This window comes from Aquarana catesbeiana, linkage group LG05 (assembly GCF_042186555.1).
Source record: "Aquarana catesbeiana isolate 2022-GZ linkage group LG05, ASM4218655v1, whole genome shotgun sequence".
Taxonomy (NCBI): Eukaryota; Metazoa; Chordata; class Amphibia; order Anura; family Ranidae; genus Aquarana; species Aquarana catesbeiana.
This window is the reverse complement of record NC_133328.1, coordinates 530,988,156-531,010,947: the sequence shown is the minus strand read 5'-3', so window position 1 is coordinate 531,010,947 and position 22,792 is coordinate 530,988,156. Positions and strand designations below refer to the sequence as shown.

At 42.9% G+C, this 22,792-nt stretch overlaps 1 protein-coding gene across 1 annotated transcript in view; it reads left to right on the top strand.

The window, feature by feature from the left end:
- VCPIP1 (valosin containing protein interacting protein 1) overlaps window positions 1–22,331 on the top strand; it is a 40,487-nt gene extending 18,156 nt beyond the window's left edge. Inside the window, exons 2-3 of the mRNA XM_073631758.1 lie at window positions 10,520–10,606; window positions 15,141–22,331. Coding sequence (XP_073487859.1) covers window positions 10,520–10,606; window positions 15,141–15,961 — 908 coding nt within the window. The 3' untranslated portion in view covers window positions 15,962–22,331. The remainder of the gene's footprint in view (window positions 1–10,519; window positions 10,607–15,140) is intronic.
- Window positions 22,332–22,792: the final 461 nt, after the last annotated feature.

The following is a 22,792-nucleotide window of genomic DNA, read 5'->3' as shown; positions in this document are numbered from 1 at the left end:
GATCAGAGAACAGTGCAGAAATGCTGGCTATCCTGTGTGTTTATCCTCGCAGTACTTTGAGTTCTTGGCTTTTGTTTATTTTGCAGATGTTATGTTTCTTAGGGCAATGCGTTACATAAGTCTAAATGTGTGCAGCATATTTGCAAGTGTCTGCTGACTCTTCACATTGTAAACAGTGTTAGTTTGTTAATGTTTGGCTTTCTTGATGCAGACTTGTGGCTATGCACTTTAAATCAAATCAAAAAAATGTAACTAGCATACCCATGTCTGTGGATTTGTGATTGCGATATGCGTTATTTCTTTTGTATGAATTTTGTTTTTCCAACTGTTTAAACTGTAAACTCGGTATTAACTAGCCAGGAAATTTAATATTTTGGTTTGGGTTTTTTTTTTTTTTTTTTTTTACTTCTGATGGTTAGCCACACTATCTGCCCGACTATATAAGATTGCCGTGTAATTGAACTTCACATTTGTTTCCATTGCTTTTAGCTTCGGAGGCTTATTTGACATGAAAGAATGGGATCAGGAAGGTATGGTGCAGGGGTGTCAGGAGGGCAATGGTATTGGGGGGGGGGGGGGGGTTGTTGTCAGGAGAGCAATGGTATTGGGGGAGTGTTAGAAGAGCAATGGTGTTGGGGGGATGGTGGGGAGGTGTCAGGAGAGCATGGTATTGTGGGGGGGGGGGGTGTTGGGAGAGCAGTGGTATTGGGGGGGGGGGGGGGTTAGGAGAGCAATGGTGTTGGGGGGGGGGGGGGGGGGTTTAAGACAGCAATGGTATTTGGGGGGGGGGGGTGTTAGGAGAGTGTTAAGAGAGCAATGGTATTCGGAGGGGTGTTAGAAGAGCAATGGTATTGGGGGGGGGGTGTTAGAAGAGCAATGGTATTGGGGGGGGGGGTGTTAGAAGAGCAATGGTATTGGGGGGGGGGGGGGGTTTAGGAGAGCAATGGTATGGGGGGGTTGTTAGGAGAGCAATGGTATTCGGAGGGGTGTTAGAAGAGCAATGGTATGGGGGGGGGGGTGTTAGAAGAGCAATGGTATTTGGGGGGGGGTGTTAGGAGAGCAATGGTATTGGGGTGGGGGTGTCAGGAGAGCACGGTATTGGGGGGGGGGGTGGTGTTGGGAGAGCACGTGTTGGGTGTCAGGAGCGCACGGTACTACAGGAGGGGGGGAAGGGGTCAGTAGAGCACGGTACTGGGGGGGAGGTGGGTGTCATGAGGGCATGGTATTGTAATGGCAACAGGGCACATATGTTGATTTCTGATGCAGAGTGGTGCAGGGAAGTCGCTGTGGCAGAGCTCTGATCCCCCGCCAGCCCTCCTTTTGTCCATCCCACATGATATCACCCACAAGTGCCTTGGATGGATCGGAGCGGGGGCTAGTGGCTTGAGTATACTAAACTCCGAGGGAGAGCTCAGGCTTGTTCAGAGAAGAGCCAAAGCTCCCCAAGCTATTCCAGAAGCTTGCATAAGCCCCTTGTATACATGCAGCTGTGGTACAGGGATTGCCTCTGTAGCCTAGTATTGACTGAGCCTGCGCTGCTCTGGGGGAAAGCACTGGAAGGTTGGCAAGGCAGGGACGTGTTTGATCTACCTGTCGCCTGCTCACGATTGATGGATTGCTGACCCCCGTGTTCGATTAATGGCTGAGCCAAATTGTGACAACTTTTCTTTAGAGCTGAACTCCAGATTAGCGCACAAAAACACCCTTTATTCCAGTTGAAGTCTTGAAATGTAATCTCAAATGTGTTCTATATTTGCTTTCCATGGTTCTTGGATCAGTAAAGCCAAAGAAATGCCGCTCTAGGTGAGTGACTCTCACATGTTGTGAACTGGATCCCAGGGTGCTGCACAGCTCGTCTGTGAGATTCAGTAACATACTAAATCCAGAATATTGCTGCACTCCTTGGTATCTTTATTGAAGCATTAAAATTTTACATCAGTTATGACAGGAACAATAAAGGTAACGTGTTTCGCACTAAAGTTAGCGCTTACTCAAACCATGAGGTGCGCGGTCATGTGAAGCTGTACCCAACTACAATTTTTTTTTTTTTTTTTCTTCCCCCACAAATAGAGCTTTCTTTTCGTGGTATTTGATCACCTCTGGTATTTTATTTTTTGCGCTATTAACAAAGACTGTCAATCTTTTTACCTTCTGCTATAAATCGTACCCAATAAAAAAATGTAAAAAATCAAATTTCTTCATCAATTTAGGCCAATGTGTATTCTGCTACATAATTTTGGTAAAAAAAAAAAAGCGTATATTGGTTTGCGCAAAAGTTATAGCATCTACAAACTATGGGATATTTCTATTTATTTATTTTTATATTTTTATTTACTAGTAATGACTGCGATCAGTGACTTATAGCGCGACTGCGATATTGCATCGGACACCTAACTGACACTTTTTAGTGACCAGTGACGCTAATACAGTGATCAATGCTAAAAAATATGCACGGTCACAGTATTAATGACACTGGCAGGGAAGGGGTTAACTTCAGGGGCGATCAAAGGGTTAACTGTGTGCCTAGGTTGTGCTTACTCACTGTGGGGAAGATGCTCTGACTAGGGGAAGACATGTATCCGTTTTCCTGCTTATCAGAAATACAGGATTAGTACCTTCCTTTCTAACAGAACAACAATCTGCCTCGTTTACATAGGCAGATTGTTGTTCTGCCTGTGCCCTGTGTAATTGGCGGATGCCACCAGACATTGAGTCCACAGTACCTGTTGCTGGGCTCCTGCTGTGTGGAAATACAGTGGGAGCGGGTTGCCAGTGGCGTGTGCCCCAGACCCGGAAGTGTCAGATCACATACGTGATCTGGCACAGAGCTGCCGCAGTAGATGAACGGTCCGCAAGTGGGTAACAGAAGTCAATACAAGTCATGCCGAAGTCGGTCCAAAAGTAGTGAGGAACCTTTTTCCTGCTAGAACAGTTCCATTGCAAGTAAAGTGGCGCAACTTGTCATGTGACATGCTCTCAAAGTCGGAGCGCGTGTCGCACCAGTGTGAACCGGGCCTAAAATGGCATATTGTCAAGTCCCCCACACTGATATCAATATTGTATAAAGTGCTTCACAACAGTCTCATCATGCTTTCCTGGTGTTTCTCGCCAAACGTGATATCCATAGCTGGAACTCCAAACACACGAGCACTCACTAGATATTTTCACCCCGGGTCTCAGACATTGTTAACTTGGGATGAATGAAGATGATATTGACAGAATGTGTGTTCAGTGCAGCCTAGGTTTGTATACATGATTCAAGTTGACTTAAAGGTCTGGCTGTCATAGATGATGGTTGCAGGCGGTATTGAGTAAAGGCCAAGGTTGTCATCTCTCATCTAACTGCTACAAGGCCAGATGTTTGCTCAGTGATTAAAAGTTGTTGATTCATCCTATACTCTGAACCTGTTGACTGTGTTATTTTGGTCTGTCTGTCAATGATACTTTCGGTTCTCATTTCTCTCTGTTGTCTTTATGTATTTGAACAATAATGCTGAACAGTTTGGGGTTAAACAAATGGGGAGTCTTAAAGTGTCTCTAAGCCCAATCTTACACGTTTTGACATATAGAATAGCATTGGCAGGAAGGCTTACTTTGCATATTGCGAGAATAGAACGCTTAGGGAATGCTCTTATCACTTGCATTTTGGAATTTCTACAGTTTGGTCTTGACCAGCATCTGGCCCCAAGTACCCTCAAGGGACAGGTTTCTGCCCATCTGTTTCCAGAAATCTCTCAAACCCTCATCAAACTTTTCTACATTGAGTTCCTCATATAATTCCCCCGATTTGACCTATAACACCTTGGGATCTTAATCTAGTGATCTTTGTTCTTCAGAGGCCCCCCTTGTGAACCGATTAGACATATTCTGTTAGAAGACCTCACTTTAGAGCCTGGTACATAGGATGAGATTATCGGACAAATGGTCTTCATATCAAAAAAGAAGAGCTAACTAAAGTATGAAAATTCTCGTACGACAAAATAAATATTCAATGATGTAATGTATTTCTTTTGTATCTTCAGATGAAAACTGTACTGATCTAACGAAAATCGTACGATCTGGTATCGTACGAGAAAAATTTTCATGTTTGTCCCTTCAGATAAATTTGGATGAAAGCTGTGTACCAACGATCAGATTATCATACGATTGCTTTGAAAGCAGTATTTTTCTTCCAATTTTCTGATCGTTTGTATGGGTCTTTAGGTTTCCTTTTTCTGCCATCAAATCTGCAAGGCCTCATGTACACTGCTGCTGGTAAATGGACGTTTAGGCGCAGTGGGGCATTTTTATCAGCTGCCCCTGAACTCTCCTCCAGTTACCTTATCAGTACATGTACCCAGGGTTGTTCATAGTAGTTTCTAGGCAATTGAGTTTAGATGCATTTTTTGGAATGCAAAAAAATGGGTTCAGACGGTTGTTTAGAGGCATTTGAAACGCCAAATGCCTGTAACAGCTTGTAAATGCGGTAACTCGCGTTTTAGCAGCGTTTTCCTTTAGATGTTTTTCATTTTAACATTTTACAGGCGTTTTTAATGGAGATACATTTTTGACTATTTAAAAAAAACAAAAGCTTCCAAACGTGGCATGTAAATGCGGCAAAACTGACGTTTTTATACGTTGGATACTATCTGTCAATTTAAATCGTTCAGGAGAGGTTTTAAAATGTCCCGCGTACATTAAGCCTAAGGCTGTGTTTGAGATAGCCGCTCTCTTGTAAAGAGCCTTTTCTTGTTATACACAAGTACAAAGTAGTTATGAGACGAAAAGCGCTCCTTTGTTTAAAATTTTTTTTTTTTTTTTTTTAAATCGTACTTCCCTGCTCTGTGCAAAAGCATTGCCCTGATCCTTTTCTTCTGGGGTACCCCGCTGTCACTTTTTCCCCCTCACCGAGTGGCCCCCATAGCAACCTGCTTGCTATGGGAGATTCACGCAGGCTTGCTTCCGAGCTGTGTGACAGCAGCAGTAGCTTTTAAGGAGGGAGAGGGCTGGGAGAGCTGCTGCTCTTGTGCCCCAATGAAGACATTATTGTTCCTTCACTCTGTCATACCCCAAAACTTGACAAGGAAATTTGCCATACTTTGGATGTAGGTCAGGGCTGTAAAAGTCTACTTGTCAGAGTCCCTCTTTTGCTCTGCCCACAGGTCTTTTTGAGGACACACTGTTTCCTATTCTATTAGACCGATTAGGTCGATTAGACAGCTCCTTCTTAAAGTCATTGTAAAGGTTAGTGTGTGTTTTGTGTGTTTTTTTTTTTTTTGTTATATTACAAACATGTCATAATTGCCTGCTCTGTGCAAGGGCTTTGCACAGAGCGGCCCTGATCCTCGTTTTCTGGGGTTTCTCGGTGGCGCTCCTCCTCCTCCTCTTCGAGTGCCCCCACGGAGTGCCGCTTTCTACGGGGGCATTAGTGCAGGCGCGCTCCTGCGTCCATTGACACAGACAGCAGGACTCGGCCCCTCCCCCCTTGTCACTGGATTTGATTGACGGCAGTGGGAGTCGATGGCTCCTGCTATCAATCTGTCCAGTGAGGACCCGAGATAGAGGCTGGAGCTGCAGGGCTCATTCGCTGGAACGATCGGGTTCAGGTAAGAAAAAGAGGCGGGGGGCTGCTGCAGCATAGCATGTTTTTTACCTTAATGCATAAAATGCATTAAGGTGAAAAAAACGTGAGACTTTACAACTCCTTTAACCACTTCCGGGCCAGCCGCCACAGTTATACTTTCTCCTTCCTATATCGGAAGGTGTTTATCTCCAAGTCCAGACTCTTGATCGCATAATTATTAGACAAGTTTTAATAACACTTTCCTCCTTCCAGAGTGTAACCTACACTCTGGTTCAATCTAATTGTACAATATCCTACGCCACCTTTTGACCTCCTTACTAGTTCTACTACCTGTCTAATCTATTCCTCCTAACAGCTCACCTATACGCTGTTCCTCACATAAATGGTGTTCATCTTATTAACCTCATCTATATACTTCCCTATCCTCTCACTCTAGGTAGGAGTTGAGGGTCGTGGTCACCTATCTTCTATATTCTACTTGGCTCCGTTTTTTCCTGTTGTTGGATTAAGGGTAATATGGGGGGGGGGGGGGAGAGACAGACAATGTTCATTAGCTCTTTCAACACTGGCCAAGGTCCCCCACCCGTTCCCCGTAATCTATATCTCTCTAATTGAAAGTGAGACCCCACCCCCTAGCCTCCTGACCCGTATCCCGTATTCTTATGAAGCCCCCAGGTCCTCCGTCCCCCTACCCAGATCACTCCCATTCACCCACTCTCCATTCCCAACACAGCCAACCCAGGCCTCAATAATCCATTGTATCTCTCTCTCATTCACCTCATCTCTCCATCCCACTCCCTCACCTGTCGCCATCCACTACTCCCCTCACGCACTTCCTCGGGCCTCCCTCACCATCCAGACACCTCAAGAGACCAACCAGAGGGCACCACCCTCCAACCACCCAGAATGATATAAACTTACTAGCCAGTCTCTAGTTGACCATATGTGGGGGGGGGGGGGGGGGGGGCGGTATAGAGTTCTAAATTTTCCTCACAGGGGAGTGTTAAATTACGTGATATATATATAGCAATCAGACCCCATCCTCATCGAGAGTCAACAACCCCCATATAAAAAACAAAAAAAAAAGGACATTCAGTTATGCACGTGGGGGAATACCACCCCCGGCCTTAATACTACAGAGTCCTTGGTGTCCCTCAGTAGTTCTTCCCTTTTTTTTTTTCCCCCCTAATGCCTTTGTTCATCAGGTAGATTGGTCTGTCCATAATGCCAGCTTATATACTGGTAAACGGTTAGGTCTCTCACAGTCCGTCTAATATGGCAACTCCCGACTATTGCCCTGGCTGTTTTATTATGTAGGTATGTCTGTCCACGCGGGGCGTTGCTCCCCTATGACCTGCTGTCCGTGGGAGTAACTGCAACCAGTTAAGAACCGGGAAGAGTTCTATATCCAGAGAAAATCATAGATCCGGGAGATTGGTCTGTGATCTAAGTGTAAAAAAGGAAGAATTTTTTCGTATTGCAACCAAAATCGGGAACCTCCATCGATATGTACAACCAGATTGCAATATCCGGTCCAAGATTGGACGAAGTAGGGCTCTACGCTGTAATGTAGCTCTTGATAATAATATTTTAACTCGCACACCATCCAATTCCACTAAGCCTGTCTCCCAAGCCTTCCAAAGTAAAGTCTCCTTATGTATGTAATGGTGGAGGTGGGAGATCACTCTTGGGTTCTGTAGTTTTAGGGCCCCGTGCTCTATGCACCCTATCCGATTTCATATTGGTAGGAATAGCATCGCCCAGCAGCTTATGGAAAATGCCCCTTACCTTGTCACTGAGGATCTCTTGGTCTACGGTTTCTGGGAGGCCACGGAGTCGCAAATTGTTTTTGTGGCTCTAATCCTCCAAATCTTGTAGTTGCAGTACTATGGCCATTTCCACATGACTAGCCCTGTCTCTCTCCAGGTCAGTTATCCGCTGCTCTAGATCACAGGTCGTGGTCTCTTCAGTTGTAAGGCGGTCAGAGAGTGTCTGCATCTCTCCATGCACGATCTGTAGTTCCTTACGATGGGAATCTTCTACTCTGCAGATAAGAGCCTCTTTATCTGCACTCATGGGAAGCACCTGTATTAATGTCATTGGTTCATCTTCCCCCATACGAGATGATGCCAAGCCTTCATGCTGGAGAGAAAGCCGTCCCGCCGGTGCCCACTGAACCTCTGGGTGGATGTCCACTCCCATCATGATTGTTAGAGGTGTGACAAAGTCTCGGTAGCCTGGCCTCGTGTATCCGCCATCTTGCTCCCAGAGCCTTGTCTGTTTGCTGCTGTAAAGTATTGCTGGATCTCAGATTGTACTTCACCAGCTTTAGCTGCTTTGCGGGAGTTTTTAGTCTCCCACGACTTAAAGCGGAGTTCCACCCACTTTTGAGGTGGTCTTAAATGAAAGACCACCCCTCGTTTTTAGATATTTAATAAAAGAGTATGTTTCCTTCCTACCTTTTTTATGAAGAACATTAGTGTACTTCCGATCCATCCGGGCTGCGGCGCAGGACGTCAAATCCTTTTGTGCGGTGAGCCCCCCCCCCCCGTCTCCTGGGACCTGTGTGTCCCAGAAGACAAGCTGGCCATTCACAAAGCATGGCGCAGTAGGAAACGGGCAGTGAAGCCGCAAGGCTTAAAATGGCGTCGCCTGCTCCTGATCTGATGGACGGATCGGCCTTGGGGGGACCAACATCGCAGGCTCCCTGGACAGGTAAGTGTCCTTATTAAAAGTCAGAAACTACAGTGTTTGTAGCTGCTGACTTTTAATTTAAAAAAAAAACATTTACGACTGGAACTCTGCTTTAGGCGGGTACATGCCGCTACTGTTTGGGCGTATATCGGGCTTGGGATGGTGGAGGACCAGGAGCTCAGTAAGCGTCCTTACCTGTGCTGTAATATATTATGTATGACAGACTCCCTTCTCATAGGCAGGTGGCTTGATAAAAGCTACCTGCGCCTGCTGTCGCTTATGCTGGCCATACAAAAACCATGTCTTCCTTCAAAAAATGTAATTTTAAGAACCTTCGTTCAATTTTCTAATTGTTAGTGGGGTCAAATCGACGTTCGTTTTCAACCACAGTGATGGGAAAATTCGAAGGAGCAGAGTAGAAAACTTCTTGGTCAAAGGAATTTACGGACAGTGTGTGTGGTTTTTGTTCAGAAATTACATTCATTTTTTAAAACTGGATGTTAAAAGCAAGTGAAATTTTCAAACAACATTCTTTCATTCAGCAAATATGTACAAAGATTTTTTGTACGAATATTCTCATCCAAAAATCGATACGTGTGTGGCCTGCATAAGGCTCGGTTCACATCTATGCAGTTTGCTTTTGATCTGTTTCTGCAGTGCTTTTTGCTGTACGTTTTTGCACATCTGATTTTGCTACAATTTGCAGTTTGCATTTTTTATGCTTTCTTTTGGACAATTTGTTGTTGGGCAGATTAAAAAACGCAAATTGCGGCAACATTGCACTACCTGCTTTTCTGCAGCTTCTCCATTGATTGGTATTTACCCAAAAAGCACCCTTTTGCGTTTAAAGAAAATCCTTGACCCTTTCCAAAAAAGGGCTGAAAAAAGCATAGATGTGAACGTGTCCCATAGGAAACCATGGTAAATTAACAAACATGTTCTACTTGCCTGCTCTGATGGGCTGGAGATAGGTACTTGGGTACTTTGGGCTGGAGATGGGTACTCTGATGGGCTGGTGACAGGTCCTCTTTATTACTAGGGGCAATCAATGTGATTTGGGTGGTAACTAGCTGTCACCACAATCTCCTCCTCATTGTGTGTGAGGATGAGAACCTGGTAACAGCTAGTTACCGCGCTTTGTTTACATGATGTGATTGGACACAGCCGGTCACATGGTAAAGAACCGATTTCATTGGCTTTTTACCCCACTCTGGGATGGGCTGTGTCATTGACACGCCTTGCCACCGATCGCCGCTCTGCGTGCCAGCGGGATAAAGATGAGTATTTCTTATAGTAATACTGCATATGTAACAAATGACCAGCGAAAGTGTGTTCAATTTCAAAGTTACCATTGTGCAGAATGTGTTTTTGCTCCAAAGTCAGTGTAAGTTGTTTTTTTGTTTTTTTGTTTTTTTTTTTTTTATATGACTATTTTGAACTCCTATTCCAGATACAGTATGTGATTTTTTTTATTTTTTTATTTTTTTTTTCCCTAAGGCATATTCTGTGTTCCTAGTTTTGCACAATGGCCTGATTTGGACAGGTAAATAATAGATGTGCAATTTGTTTCGTTATGAATTTCGACAAATTTGTTAATTCGGAATTATCGAAATTAACAAATTTTTCTGAAAATATTGGCAAATTTGAATATTGGCAAATTTGAATATCTGAAATAACTAATAACTTATTTATTACTAACTGTTAAATTATAGGTATTGGAACTTCCTATCAAATGTGGCTGTTAGTGAACGTAAGGAATATGGATTTATCCGAAGTTCCGAATTATCTGAAATAACGCATTCCGTATCTAAGTGAATGGAATGTAACAAATTAATAATAATAAACAATAACTTTTTTTTATTTGTTCCGTTCCGGCATTCGGAAAATTCGTAACTTCGGGTATATTCGTATTCAGTACGTTCACTAACCGCCAAATTTAAAAGCAAATTCCAATACCTATAATAGTTAATAGTTATTCTTTTGTATTTTCTTTCTTATTTTTGGATTTACGAATTTTCGGATTTATGAATTGCGATAAGAACTAATGACCCAAAAACCCCACATTTTTCGGCAGTGCACGTCTAGTAAATAAACGAAAATATGGAGAAAGACACTCCAGTTCATATTGGTGTCTACCTCTTTCTCTCCTGAGAATACTTTCTATATACTTGAGCAGGGGAAGATGTTTAGTGTGAGTGAACAGGTCTGTGTTAGTGCTGTTACTAATTTTTTTTTGTATTTTTTTTTTTTTTTCTCTTACAGGGGAAGATGTTTGGTCTTATGCTAAAGGACTTCCACATCTGTTCCAGCAGGGAGGTGTCTTTTACAATATTATGAAGAAAAACATGGGTACGGTGATACTATGTCTGTCTTACAGTGTGCTACGTTGCTCATTTTAGATGGGGGGGGGGGGGGGGGGGGGACATTGACTGAGGTTTAATAATGTTTCTGGATTCTGCTCATCATTATTAATGGCAAATGCTAGCTTTACTGAAAGTGAATGTATGTAATGAAAAATAATCATGATGTGCGATTGCAGACTTCAAGTGCTGGTTGCCTAGCTGTCATCTTGTGCCTTTTGAGGTCAGTGCTTCCTGAGCTACTGCTGACCTGGAACATGTACAGACCAGGGGCTCTGCCCTCGCATGCTGCATATGTGTTTCAGTAAGAAACTGTATTAAAACTGCACTTCAGACATTTAAAAGAAAAAAAAACAAACAAAACACTTCAGATATGTATTTTTATTGTGTTTTCCATAGAACTAGCATAGATACCTCTTTGTCATGAAAGTGTCCACACCAAGCTAGTCATTCTCTATTGCTTTGTAAGGTGCTTTCATTTTAAAATAGAACATGCCAAAGGTGGGAAGACCACAGTGATAATTACATCATTGTGCTTGTCCAATCACAGGCTATGGTGCATCTTGAACCTTGCTGGATTGCTTGACAGCAGGGAAATTCTCTAAGGACCAAGACTCTGTTGTCTAGCAGGGGTGCTTGGATTACAATACTAGCCAAACAAAATGACGCATCCTGCTAAGTAAAACAGTTCACCTATTATATTTGTGTATCTAACGGTTTAACTGTAGCTCAGCTTTGAAGCCAGAGACAGCTAGATTATCAGGAGATCAGCACTGACATGTGGTAAACTATACATACAGTAACGTTTTTTTTTTTTTTTTTGGCAATGGTTGAACGAACAAGAACTGTTAGGGATCTTCAATCTTCGCTTGTGTTCAATCTTCGCTTGTGTTGGCCGTGACCACAGTCTGGTCACGGCCAAAGTGTATACACTTCCCAGGAGGTTTGTGCAGCAGTACCTAGTGAAAAATGCCTACTATAAAAAGTGGAAAGTATTTTGGCTGGATCTGGCTGATTCCAGCCTCAACAAATCCCTTGCATTTCAAGTTGAAGAGCCAGCCTTCGTAGACCCAGTGGACAAAAAATCTGTGGCCTTCCACAGTCTCTTTTGCCCTGTCGAGCTTGGCCATGGGAACTTTGATTTTTTTTTTTTACCTACAGGTAAGCTTATAAGACGGCTTACCTAAGCCTCGTTTAGAAGATATTCATCCTGGATGCAGCTGGCGATGTCGCTGGCACATACACGCTAAAGGTCTGGCCTACTGTGTAGGAGTGACGTGACTGTGGCTCCGGCAATTCATACAGCCAGATCCTGCAGACCTGGAAGAAATATCAGGGGAAGATGAATGCCCTGTCAGCTGTAACAGTGTACCACTGGTGGGCATCGTTCTAAGGTAAGTATTTCATAGTGTGCTAGTGTGCGATGCGTACTAGCACATCATACAATTGCCTTACAGGTGGGTTTTTTTTTTTTTTGTTTTTTTTAAACTGCCACGGTTTACTACCGCTTTTAAAACAGGAGCTCCTTGCACTACTTAGTAGACAGTTTGGCTACCCTGCATCAAAATTCTCACTTGCAGCTCTTGTTAGTGAAGATGTGCAGGATCATATGGCTGTGGGGCAGGGACAGTTGTTAACTTTTTTTTTTTTTTTTTTTTTTTTTTTTTTCACCTTGACTTGGAACATTTCAGATCTTATGAGTCCAGGATGTAGTGTCCGAGGGGAACAGGCTGGAGCTCAACTCCCTACTGCCTCTCTGCCTAATGCCTTCAAACCTGCTTGTCTCTCTAATACTAAGAATAAGAATAATCTAATTCTCTTCAGAGAACATTTTCAGGCCTTTTATTCAAACCTTTTTGTGGTTCCAAAGCACAGAAGTGACATTTGCCCCATCCTAGACTTGAAGGTCCTCAGCACGTTCTTACTGGTCCAAATAATCCAGAAAGAATTGGTCTTATCTGTACCTGCATCGCTACAACAAGGGGAATTTCTAGCAATTATCAACCTAAGAGATGCTTATTTACATACCGTATTTATCAGCGTATAACACGCACCCTGATTTTAAGAGGGAAGTTTCAGGAAAAAACTTTCCACAGACCCCCTGCACAGCATCCCTGCACAGTACAAGCCTCCTGGGACAGCGCTGCCAGCATACCTTTAGGAGTTGAGAAGGTGTTGCTGACAGCCCTTTCTCGTGCGCCGCTTCTCCTGTGTCATGCTCATTGTGGATGGGGGCTTCTTTGTGCCTCACTTAACGCCGCTCTCTCGTGGACCCGGTCGTGTGACTCGCCTCTGCTGTTTCATGGATGGTCACATGACCGCTCTCGTCCTCCAATCAAAAGCTACAATCGAGGCGGAGCGGGAGGAGAGTGGTCATGTGACCATCACTGAGCAGAGGAGAGCCACATGACTAGGTCCACGAGAGAGCTCAATTGAGGCACACAGAAGCCGCCTCCTCCAATCAAAAGCCACAATCGAGGAGGAGGCGGATTGGGAGGAGGAGAGCGGCCAGAACGAGCGGCGTTGCTTAGGCTCCTGTTTACAGGTACAGGCATTGGGGGTGACGCGGGGGGTGGGGGCGGTGTGTGGGAGGGGGATGGCAGTGTTATTTTCTGAACCAGGGCCAGGAAGGGTGGGGCGGCCGGCCCGACACCCTCCCGATGAAGCTAGATGCAGCCCTTTGCTTGCCTTTATCTGGCGCTTGGGGCATTATTACTCCAACTGACAATAATGGGGCACTAGTCTTCCCAATGACACCAATAATGGGGCACTACTCCTCTCACTGACACCAATAATGGGGCACTACTCCTCTCACTGACACCATTAATGGGGCACTACTCCTCTCACTGACACCATTAATGGGGCACTACTCTTCATCCCACTGACACTATTAATGGGGCACTAATCCTCCTCTCACTGACACCATTAATGGGGCACTAATCCTCCTCTCACTGACACCATTAATGGGGCACTACTCCTCTCACTGACACCATTAATGGGGCACTACTCTTCATCCCACTGACACTATTAATGGGGCACTAATCCTCCTCTCACTGACACCATTAATGGGGCACTAATCCTCCTCTCACTGACACCATTAATGGGGCACTACTCCTCTCACTGACACCATTAATGGGGCACTACTTCTCCTCTCACTGACACCATTAATGGGGCACTACTTCTCCTCTCACTGACACCATTAATGGGGCACTACTTCTCCTCTCACTGACACCATTAATGGGGCACTACTTCTCCTCTCACTGACACCATTAATGGGGCACTACTTCTCCTCTCACTGACACCATTAATGGGGCACTACTCCTCCTCTCACTGACACCATTAATGGGGCACTACTCCTCCTCTCACTGACACCATTAATGGGGCACTACTTCTCCTCTCACTGACACCATTAATGGGGCACTACTTCTCCTCTCACTGACACCATTAATGGGGCACTACTCCTCCTCTCACTGACACCATTAATGGGGCACTACTCCTCCTCTCACTGACACCATTAATGGGGCACTACTTCTCCTCTCACTGACACCATTAATGGGGCACTACTTCTCCTCTCACTGACACCATTAATGGGGCACTACTCCTCCTCTCACTGACACCATTAATGGGGCACTACTTCTCCTCTCACTGACACCATTAATGGGGCACTACTCCTCCTCTCACTGACACCATTATTGGGGCACTACTTTTCCTCTCACTGACACCATTAATGGGCCACTACTTTTCCTCTCACTGACACCATTAATGGGGCACTACTTCTCCTCTCACTGACACCATTAATGGGGCACTACTTCTCCTCTCACTGACACCATTAATGGGGCACTACTCCTCCTCTCACTGACACCATTAATGGGGCACTACTCCTCCTCTCACTGACACCAACGATGGGGCATTTTCTACTCCCACTGGGCACAGTCCGACCCCTCTAAAGTTTTAAGGTTAGTAAACTGGCCCTTTGTTTAGAACCTTAGACGTTGCAGGGGGACTAAGGGAACAGCACATTTAATTCATTTATTTTTCTTAATGGGAGGCCAAGGTTTAATTGAAGCCTAGAACACAAATTTGAACGAAAAGGATCAATAGTCTCCTTTCCAATGGTCCTGTTCCAACATTCACTCCTGTGTGCTGGCATGGGACGATGTCACTCATGCAGAGAATCTAGTCATTCTGGCACACAGGGATTGGGCCGCTGTAAGCCGAGCTGTGCACGCGCAACTCAGTTGACATTTTGGGGATTGCTGTGAGCAGTTGGGTAGGTGTAGAAGAGACATTGCATGTTTCTTCTGCAATAAAAAGGCTACCTGCTCACAGTATACGTGTAGTTCTGCATTAATTCAAAGGAAACTTACCTAAACATACACCATTTCAAAATATAAAAGTAGAAGATATACAAAAAATTTAAATATATAGCTAAATCAAATGTGATACCTCATCTCTTTTATGCAAACCCCGCACTTTATATTATTCTTATGCAATTATTTATTTTATTTATTTTTTTTTTTTAGGAGTGGTGGACGGAAAGCATTGTACATTTCCCTACTTGCCTAATAAAACGTTTGTCTACAACGCTGCTGAAGATAGGTTGGAACTTTGTGTGGATGCAGCAGGGCATTTCCCTATTGGTCCTGAAGTTGAAGATTTGGTCAAAGAAGCACTGAACCAAGTACGTGCCGAAGCGTCTTCTAGAAGCAGAGAATCTAGTCCCTCACATGGCTTGATGAAGCTTGGCAGTGGTGGTGTGGTAAAGAAGTCGTCTGAGCAGCATCACAATGTAACAGCTTTTCAAGGCAAAGGGCACTCATTAGGAACCGCCTCAGGTAGTCCAGAGCATAGTCAGAGAACAAGAGCTCCATCAAAGCCTAGCACTACAGCAAGCTTCAACAGTACTCCAATATATGATCCTTCTTTTACTTCAAAAGCTAGTGACGGCGAACTGATCCGAGTAGCTCCTGGTGTAGTTACAATGAGAGATAGCAGGCAACTTGATCCCAGCATAATAGAGGCTCAGCGGAAAAAATTGCAAGAAATGGTTTCTTCCATCCAAGCTTCAATGGATAAGCACTTACGGGATCAAAATGCAGAGCCAGTGACCGGGTCATCAGATATCGCTCAAAAAAAAGAATGGCTTTCTTCAACGCCTGTGAGCGGTCCTTCAGTTGTGACTGTGGACACAAGTCCTGTAGCTTCAGACAGTAATAAGGAAGGTTCCTTATCAACATCAGCTGTGAGGCCTAAAATTCAATCATCAGCCTCAACAGATCCAGAAGAGATGGACAGCCAAGATGCAGAAATAGCCAATGTAACTGAGCCCATGGATCATTCATGATGGCTCAGAGGTTATTATAATAAAAAGATTATACAGAAAAATATATATATGTATAAATATGTAGTATGATGGCTGGGCCATGGTGTGAAATAGTCCTTTGCATAATTCTTTAAAAGAATATTAAACTCCTTTTCGCTGCATGAAAATGTGTGTAATTGGGGGTTAGACAAAAATAATCTTGGTTTATTTTAGCTTCCACGTGACAAAAAATTTAATTTATAAACCGTTCTTATTATTAACCGCACTATTGATGCCTGCAAAGCAAAAATGTGGTTCTCTGCTGGCAAACGCCCTAAAAGTTATGATTAATCTGGAGAAAATCTTGCATTGTTCTGTGCAGTCTAAGGGTAAAATGTGTCGATTGGATTACCTGAACAGTCATTTCCATAATAAGACCAAAAGAAGCATCATGCCATGACTTGGCATGTTTCTAATTCCCATATGCTTACCAATTAACTCCAAGAAAATGGCTTCCTTTTATTCATCATATGTGATTGGCTGCCTTAAATATATCTTCGCAAACACTGAGCTACAGGCTGAGTCGGGTCAAGCTTGTTATGTTAGTTTTTCAGTAACAGTTATTGAGATGTGATGTCTATAGCAAGGAATTTATACATATGCTTTCATATTCTAGCCTGTACAGGGGAAAAATTAAGATCACACCTGATCTCATCAGGTCCCCCCCCCCCCCATCTTCTATATGATTTACAGAATTCAGTTGTGAACAGGTCCATCTTTTCTAATCTGTACAATCGTAGTTATGCAAAGTATTATAGAAAATCTTGATCTCATTTTGTTTTGAGTTTTTACCACTGAGGAAGGTTACCCGATAAACTAAAATTCTTCCTGTGTATGTGTGGACAATTTTGGACAATTATTTTCCTCACCAAAGGGGGTACCTTGTTAACATTCGAAGTTCTTAAAAGGAAATCTGTAGTGATAGACATGTTGGTGCTGCCGTTGCTGTCCTACCTCTAAGTGCTTTTGTTAATTGTGAAATGCAACAGATGCAGTCAGTGCGTATTTGTGATGCTTCTGAGATCCTTCAGAGGTGCTTTTGACTAGTTCCTATCTTTTGGAATTCCCATTAACTTAAAAAAAAAAAAAAACTTCTGATGCAGTTGCCATATAAACAAGTCCTAAGAACACTAGTTGCCTGGCTGCCGCTGGCTTTTATTTTTTTGAGACGCTGGTAACAAGCTTGCTGATTAGAAAAGTTGAAAACCCTACTTTGACTTTTTTTTTCCAAGTCAGTTCCTCAGTAGTGTCTAAGGCCCCTTTCACACTTGTGTGACTTGTCCTGCGAATTGGAAATGCAAAGTCGCATGACAAGTCGTACCCCATGTTTTTCAATGAGTACCATTCATATCTGTGCGACTTCAGAGTAGTCCCTGTACTACTTTGGTCTGACTTTGATGCGAGCTGCGGTCCATAGACCAAGTTCACACAGTCATTTCCTGAAATCGTGCGACTTTCAAGTCGCAGCAGTGTGAAAGGGGCCTTGAATCACAAACATTACATTTTAAAGTGGTATTAAACCCAAAAGCAAACATTCATTGTATTGTAGCTGACCAATTCCTAGATGTGATGGCTGCGTTCGTTTTCTTTTCTTAAAGTGGTTGTAAACCAGTCGCTTTGCAGGCACTTCCCACTGATTTCAATGGGAGGGGGTGCTTTAGGAGCGGTGTATAAACCGCTCCTAAAGCGCCTCAAAGCAGCTGCTTGCAGGACTTTTTTTGACGTCCTGCCAGCGCAGTGCCCCAGTGTGAAAGCACTCAGGCATTCACACTGGGATTGCAGATTAGGCTTTTTTCAAGCGCTTTATTTTTAGCGCTAAAGCGCCTGAAAAAAGTGTGAAAGGGGTCTTGGAACTCTAACTGCAGCTCTCCATCCCCTCCTCTCTGCTCCTGACAGATGCAGAAGGATTTTATCACAATTTTGCACTTTTGAAGGGTTGTAAGGAAGAGGGTAATGCAAATAAACAAGTAAAACTTATGTAGGAGGATTTGTTTCATCTGTGTATAATCTGAGGCTATTCACTTCACTGGTTATATGTGAGGGTTTTTCAACCACTTTAAGCTTTCTTTCCTTTATTTTCACTGGGTGAATCTGGCCAGTGAGTCTGTTTTTCAACAGAATAAGCTGTCCTGCAGATGTAGCGGTTACACTTTTGAGACATGCCTTCTACTACTGACAGGGGAGAATACAATGATTGGCTTTTATTAATGTAAAACCTTTATTCCCAAAAGGAAAAAAAAACTGCTGCAACTGCTTGTTAGCTGGAGTAAACTGGAGCTTAGCTTCAATTTGTTAGTGTATCTAAATCTGCAAGTACATTGAACACTCCCCTCCCCCCAGATTAACAATGGTGGTGTACACTGGTGCCTCCTGTACTCATTCATCCAGAGTGGGGGCACTCTGATACGGGAGGTGTTTAACTGTCCAAATCACCAAGGGAAAAGCCTAAAAAAAAAAAAAAATATGAATGCAGCCACAACTAATGATTAGTAAGCAGCAATATATTACATTTTTGGCTTTGGGTTTATTTCCACTTTAAAGTATTTAATTTTTTGTTGTGTGTTCTTAGGGCTTTTGCGTTAAACAATTGAAATGAATGACCGGTTTACGTTCAAGGATTTCATGTTTTGTGCTATTAAATTAGTGATCAAAACATAAAAGGCCTGGAAAATCTACCAGTACAGCTGGTGAGTGGGAACTATGTTGCCTCTCTTGACATTTCTTTAGGATGTGATTTTTTTTTTTTTTTTTTTTTAAAGCAGATGGCTGAAAGCAGAATGTTGCCAATTCAGAACACTGGTTAATAAATAAATCTATTCTTACACTGTATATAGTTACTGTATATAGTGTGCTGAGCACTTAGTTTGGTGCCTATATAAGGATTTGCCTTGACTAAAAAAGCTAGCATAGCCAGTTTTGGCTGCACACTGCCAGCCTCAGCATTTAGCTCCTATTTTTCAGGGAAGAAAATAAAAACAGATCGGAACAGTATCAGATGTGAACTGTGACCCTAAAGCGCGCTGCTTGGTATCTGCTGTGCTGTAAATTATAATTCACTGATGAACAGCGGCTTGCTGCATTTTCTACTTTTGTGAAATTAACTTTTTTTTTTTAAGTCAATCTTCCATAGCTTTTGTTAACTTTGGGCTTAACTACACACATTTAATTTGTGCTGCTGCTCGCTAAAAGTCATTATGGATGGATCCCTTACCAATGCTTTAGCATTGAAATAGATAGCAGCAGAGAGTGCAATACTGCAGAGTAGTAAAGACTGCAGCACTGCACAGTTGAGCATGATTGATGCTTTCCTGTGCCTTTTGTGGTTCTATATTTTACTTATGATTGTAGTTACAACAGGTGAAGAGTACCCATTCGTCAGTCACACATTATTTTTTTTTTTTTTTTACAAAGGTAAAACTTTATTCAAAATCAATGTTCACATGTCTATCAGTCACACATTTAGGGGCAGTTGTACGGCGAGTTTTCCACTATTACCCTTATGTGTGAGGGCTGCATGAATGGGGAAGCTTAAAGTGGTTCTAAAGTCTAAGGCTGGCCATACACTGTTTGAATCTTGGCCAGTTGATCAGGAACCGGCCGAGATTCGAATTGTTAATGGGCAGGCCGAATGTACCAAGTTGATCGATTTCTTCCACCACTGGGCTTCCCCCTACCAGGAGCAGACAATTGCACACTGTCCATGGTTGCAGGAAAGAAATTCACACCATGTAAATTTTTTTTTTTTTTTTACCCTAATGCATTCTTTGCATTAAGGTTAAAAAAAAACTCTCCACTGCCTTTCCAACCCCTCTCCCCCTGCTTTAATATGACATTTTAAGATGTCCTGTCTTTAAAGGGTGTGTAAAGAATTTATTTTTATTTTTCAAATAAACTTGTTATACTTACCTGCTCTGTGTAATGGTTTTGCACAGAGTGTCCCTTGCTGGCACTCTGGGGCCACTCCCCTTACTGCTCCCGAATTTGCTTTCTGTGTCCATAAGACACAGCAAGCTCAGCCCCGCCCTTGCTGCCTCCTAAATGGCTGTGATTGACAGCAGTGGAAGCCAATGGCTAACGCTGTTGCAATTTCAGCCAATGAAGAGAGAACTACCTGGGAGAGGGCCTAGGCTCTCGTGCACATTGTTGGATAGGGCTCAGGTGAGTATAAGGGGGGTGAGGGGGAGCTGCACACTGAAATCGTTTAACTTTCAGCCTTTAGAACCACTTTAATAGGTTTTAAATCTGCTTGTTTTTTTCTGAGTCAGGCATTCAAGATATTAAAGCCAGACCCAGCCAGTGAAACCTACATTAGGTGCATGTCAGCAGTTGTAGCTACCCATATTTCTTTCCAAAAATAAATTTTGATTCTTGTAGTAACATGATATATACATGCAGCTTCTCAAGACGGGTAGCTTTCGGGTTTACCTGTCTATATCTGGTGGTGTGGCACAATCGATCAAACCAGGAATCTTAAATCTGTCATGTATGCAACAATGGTGTGGTGACAATGCTATTTTTACAGCAGTAATAGGGATGTAGGGGCCTCTTGATTTTACCACATGGGGTGGCTGTATGAAGAACTTCCAGTTTTTCTGACAATCCCCTTGAGCCCTAGTTCACACTGGTGCATTTTGACATGCGATTTGACATGTCAAAACGGCGGCAATTGCCGGCAATGGCACTGTCCTAATCGCTGCGTCTCCGCATCTGCAGTGATTTCAAAAAGTAGTTTCTGTACTACTTTTTTGCGATTTCAGCCCGTGATATACATTGACATCTGTGCAGAAACCTGCACAGATGTCTCTCTAATCGCAGCCCGAATTTGGGGCTGACAGGTGGGAGTGAAATCGTGTGACTAAAGCTGAACTCGCACAGCTTCATTCCCGCAGCCCAGTGTGAACCTGGACTTAAACTGATGCTATTTCTGAAATTCTGTCTTGTAAGCATATTCTCTGCAATTGTTAAAAATGATCACACACACACACACTCTTAACATATACCTATGGTAACAGTGTTGCTGTTGGGCTGAAATTCTGTCCAGGAGAAAACTCAAATGCTGACACAGGATTTTTATAACAGAAGAGACCTAATTGGTCTCTTCTGTCATAAATGCTTCTCTTTGCATGTCAGTGTTCATGTACACTGAGCCACACATGCGCAGCTCAGCCTACATTTAGAGTACCTCTCTGTGCCATGATGATGTGATTATATAAGTCCTGTATTATAATGACAATATCTGAGGAAGAGAAATGCTCAGTTTGCCTGATCCTCCTTTTCAGGAGAGACTGTTACCTGACATAAGCAAAAGCCAAGCTTTCATCAACCCTTGAGCAACATTTTCCCCAGGACAGGCACGTATCTCTGCCCTTCTATTATTTTTTCAGTATAGTGTCCATTTAAAGCGGTAGCAAACCGCCAGAAAAATTAAAAAAAAATGGCCCCCCCTGCAGGTTTAGGTCATAATGTACTACGCATACTAGCACTTTATGACAGACTTACCTGTACACGGAGCCTTCCAGCTCAGCGTTGGACTGGGCCGGGGTCGCGATGTCACTCCTGCGCAGGAGCCCTTGGCTCTGGCACGGTGCTCTGAAGGTCCGGCGTGGTATGCCGTCACTTCAGAGCGCATGTGCCGTTGACGTCACCAACTGCATGTTGTGTGAATATCTCCTAAGCAGCGCAAGTTTAGGATATATTTTCACTGTACCTTTAGGTAAGTCTTATTTTAGGCGTACCTGTAGGTACAAGTTAAAAAGTGGAGTTTAATTCCACTTTATCCTGTCATGGGATTAAAATGGAGGCTGCCATTGCTAAGCTTTTTTTTTTTTTTTTTTTTTTTTTTCTGAAGATGCCAGCTTGCCTGGCTGTCATGCTGACCCTCTTGCTTCTGAGTCGCTGATCCAGGACAAGTATACAGGTAAGGACTTGTATTTTCATCAGTGATTGAAAAAGTATTAAGACAAGTGGGTCAGCTTAACAGCCATTCAACTATATGGGTTACAGTAGTATCCTTACTGAAGAGTAAAATTAGTTCTTGGAAGAAATTTATAAATTAGATTTCAGTTTTGCATCATGTGGAAATACATCAGTGTTCTCTTGTTGACAGAATTCTAATCTGTAAAACTGCTATTTGTGATGACACTGTGACACATCAAATATGTCATTGAGGGTCTAATGGTTTCTCACCAAGAATTATTCCCCCTTAGTTGCCAATCAGATCCAGATTTGAAAGGTAGAATCTGATTGGTAGGTAGATATGAATTTGATTGTTGGGGGGAGACTAACTCTAGAGAGAAGAAATGGATATGTAATACTTTGACACTTTTGGATCTGGCAGGAACAATGGAATATTTTATATATATATATATATATATATATATATATATATATATATATATATATATATATATATATATATATATAAATATATATATATATATATATATATAAATATAAATTACTCTTCAAAATATAGTGACAGCTTTTATTTCTTCAGATTTCTCTGAACAAGAGAGAACCTCCGATTTAGGAGATTGCATGTCTGCTGATCCCATATAGCCCCTTTCTCTACATAGGATGCATTGTCTTGTTCTAGCCTTCCATTTGTGATTGTGTTACCATAGATACATACATTTCAAAGCTGTCAGGATATACCTGAAGTTACTGACAGGTGTGGAGAGCACAGAGCAAATGGTGCTATAAGCCACTGATGAGCAAAACGCGCATCTCTGCTATTGGAAACATTTGAGTGTGCCTATATTTTGCTTACACAGCTTATTTAATCTGTTTACATATGGATGGATTTTTGGGATT